The sequence below is a fragment of the Panicum virgatum genome, chromosome 7K, assembly GCF_016808335.1.
Source record: "Panicum virgatum strain AP13 chromosome 7K, P.virgatum_v5, whole genome shotgun sequence".
NCBI lineage: Eukaryota > Viridiplantae > Streptophyta > Magnoliopsida > Poales > Poaceae > Panicum > Panicum virgatum.
Window position 1 is genome coordinate 21,432,292 of NC_053142.1, and position 3,488 is coordinate 21,435,779.

Here is a 3,488-nt window from a genome sequence, read left to right on the forward strand (position 1 = left end):
TGCAGTATGATACATTGAGGGTGGGAATGCCATCCATGCAGTAATAATTATCAGCTAGTGTTTTTAAACCTTTTTGCAATTTTAGTCCATGATGTGTTGCATTTTGCAGTTAGCAATGGTTGCAATTCGTTTCTCTGAAGGCTTTTGTGTTATCAGCTAGTTTTGCATCTTTTTTTAGCCAACTTTTTGTTGCAATTAGAGTTAAGTACTGGTTGCAATTTTTGTCTGGCCTATGAATGTTTGTGCTTTTCTTTTCATCTTGGTTAGTTTGTGCTGTCCTATGTCTGGTTATGTGTCTATAGGAGATTAAATGGTTGCAACACTGTGAGCAGAGTATTAAAAAGTGTAGAGTATTTCCAGTTTGACTTGCATTTTTGGCCTAGTTAACCAGTCTAGAGAACAGTAAACATGTCTGTGTTCATTTTTTTTTGGGATATCTTTTTTCGCAAGAATAATATCTTTGATTGGTTTTTGTGTCATCAGAATTCAGAAATCAGCATGTGCTGCATTTTTAGCTAACGATGTGCTGCATTTTATACCTAAGCACTGGTTGCAATTTGTCTATCCAAAGGTTTCTCATGGCTTTTTTTTGTGTTTTTCTGTTGCAGTGTTCACAAATGGACGCAGATTTAGATCATCAGCGCAATGGCAATCATGGTGAAGATCGTGGTACAGATAAGAGCAACGATAGAATGAAGTTCATGAACAGGAGGAAAATATTAAGGCTGAACAGTCCTGCTCCACTCTACGGAGGCAGTGATGAGAGTGATGGACACGACTCGGATTATGTGCCATCCTCTCCTGTCCGGGCTGGCATTGCAACAGAGGGCAGTAATAGGAAGAGGCGTCGCAAACAGGCTCGCCGTCACGCCCCCGCTGACGCCGCTGCAGCCCCTCGCGGTGTTGTTGGTGGGAAAGACGTGCCGAAGAGGAGGCCTGTTTCCATTCGATGCTCCCCCATGAAATTCAAAGGAATTGTCGCAGCTCTCGGCGATACTCTGAAAGGTCAAGTTGTGGCAAAGAATTTCGGGGGCCTGCTGCAGTTCAAGCCTCATGAACTTGATAGACATTTGCTTAGCTGGCTTATGCGGAAGCTGAACCCAGAAACAATGAAATTAGAGATTGGTGGCGGAAAAGAGATAGCAATCACCGAGCACAGTGTATGGTGTGTGTTCCAGATCCCCAATGCTGGAAGTGACACACCCCATATGACGGATGATGAAGCTCGTATTATTCAGAGGGAGTTGGGATTGCAAATTTGTGGTAAGGTGTATAACCCAAGGCGGGGGTTCAGTGCTGGAGACATTTTGGATGGTTTGAACAAAAAGACGCTCAGAGGAAGTTTGGGGCTTATAGCGTTCTTCATGTGCACATTCCAGCCGCTGCTATTCTCCAACACTGACGCCTACATCAGGCTGGAGGATGTAAAGTACACCGAAGATTTGGAGAACATTGGCAATAGGAACTGGTGCAAAGCAGTAGTTGATCATCTTCGGAAAGCTGCTCGTTTGTATAGAAAGGATTTCCCGGAGAAAGGTATTATGGCACCGGTAAGTGGCTGTGGAATCTTCCTAATGGTTAGTGTTTCCCCCATACTTTTTCTTCTCTATTTTTTTTCTGTTTTTTGTGTAACTGTGTCCATTTACTTATCATGTTGCAATCAGAGTATCTATCATGTTGCAACTACAGTAGATATGATGTTGCAACTAGAGTAGCTATAATGTTTTGTGCCCATTTAGCCTTCTATAATGTCTGTGTTTGCAATTAGAGTAGCTATCATGTTGCAAACAGAGTAGCTATCATGTTGCAACCCGAGTAGCTATCATGTTTTGTGCTTCATTTTAACCTCCCATAATGCATGTGTTTGCAACCAGAGCAGTTATCATGTTGCAACTGCTGTCACCTTTTTAGTTTGCAACTGGCACACATTTTTTTCTCATGCTTTTCTTCAATGATAGCCAATACTTTTTTTCTAACTTTTTTGTTTCTATTTTTTTTTTGCAGATGCTATATGTTGACAACCTGCAGCATGGATTAAATACAAACCCGTTCTTGCTGCCTCGATGTGCCTTCCTCGACACGAGTACCATTGATTCTATAGCAAACATGGATCGCAGGCGAGATGTTTCCAGTGAGACTGTTGAGTTTGGTAAACTTATGGTAAGGACTCACACCCTCTTGGCACACATCCCTCTTTTTTTTTTCTTTTTTCACCTTTCTTTTTTGCAACTGCATTGAAGGCAAAGTTGTTATTTGTGTACATACAACATTGCAATTTGTTACCCATCCATTCACCAGTTGGTTAACTTTTATATTATTTTTTACAAAAAAAAATTTTTGGCAGCTGAGGAGCTTGCCTGACACATGCTACGGTGTCCCTCCAGTTTCGCCATTGGAAGCTTCTTCCCGGCCAGCACCAGTTGCTCCCAGCAGGGGGGTTGGCACCTCTGATGCCCCTGGCGGTCATGCCGCTGCCAATGCGAAGCCTCCACCCATGTACCGGTACCCTAGTTTCAGCAGTTCTTTCGGGCAAAGCATTGTTGATGTAGTTAGAAGAAGCAGGAAGGCAGATGCGCTTAGCGTCTTGAAGGCATTTGATGATAGCACCAGGCAGGCCCAGGATTTCATGCAGAAGGCTGTCGAGTATACATCAAGAGCAAATGAGCTCATGGCAAAAGCCCACCACGAGTGCTTCATCTCCATGCAGAAGCTACTTGTTGACACTACAAGAAATCCATTGATCCATGACGAATTTTCAGTGACCTTTATGAAAATCGTCATAAACAGACATGATCTATGACGATTTATTAATTTTCGTCATAGACTTATAAATAGCCCATATGGGCTCTAATTTGGGCCTAGTATCTGTGACAAATATATGAAAACGTCTGTAAGGATCGATGGACCAAGAAGGGGTGTGAATTGGGCCTTTTTCAAATTTCTAAAACAATTAAAACAACCTTAACGTATGCAATGCTAGTAAGGCTCAATTCACCAACCGGCTAACAAAGCAAACTACACAAGCTAGTAAAGATACAACAAGATATGAAACTAAGCAAGGTAGAGCTAAGTTATGATCTCTAAGGTCAAGCACATGAATAATTGCATGAAAGTAAGTGCTTGAAATGAAAGAGTGGGCAAGAGACAACCAGATTTTTTCCCGTGGTGTCGATGTGTTGGCACACACCCCTAATCCACGTTGTGACACTCACTAAGAGTCTTGTCATCTCCCATGTCACCGAGACTTGGGCGCTCACTAAGAGTCTCCGTTCACCATCCCGGCGTGGTGGAGCTCAAGCCACGTACAAACTTCTTCGGGCTCCCACAATCCTTGGCAAGCTCCGGAAGAAACACCTTCAATCACCAAGATCTCCTAGGTGCTGCCAATCACCAAGAGTAACAAGCTAGGGTCTTCACTTGAGCAAGAACCGATCACCAAGAACGGATGCACACAAGCTTCTCTCTACTCAAGTCCTTAGTCTTGCTTC

General features: G+C 43.0%; 1 protein-coding gene across 1 annotated transcript; it reads left to right on the plus strand.

Annotated features, from left to right (window-relative positions):
- The first annotated feature begins 617 nt into the window (after positions 1 to 617).
- On the plus strand, positions 618 to 2,800 carry LOC120640004. The gene is made up of 3 exons (XM_039915911.1): positions 618 to 1,577; positions 2,005 to 2,160; positions 2,345 to 2,800. Exons 1-3 carry the CDS (start codon positions 618 to 620, stop codon positions 2,798 to 2,800), a joined length of 1,572 nt encoding a protein of 523 aa, XP_039771845.1.
- The last annotated feature ends 688 nt before the right edge of the window (positions 2,801 to 3,488 follow it).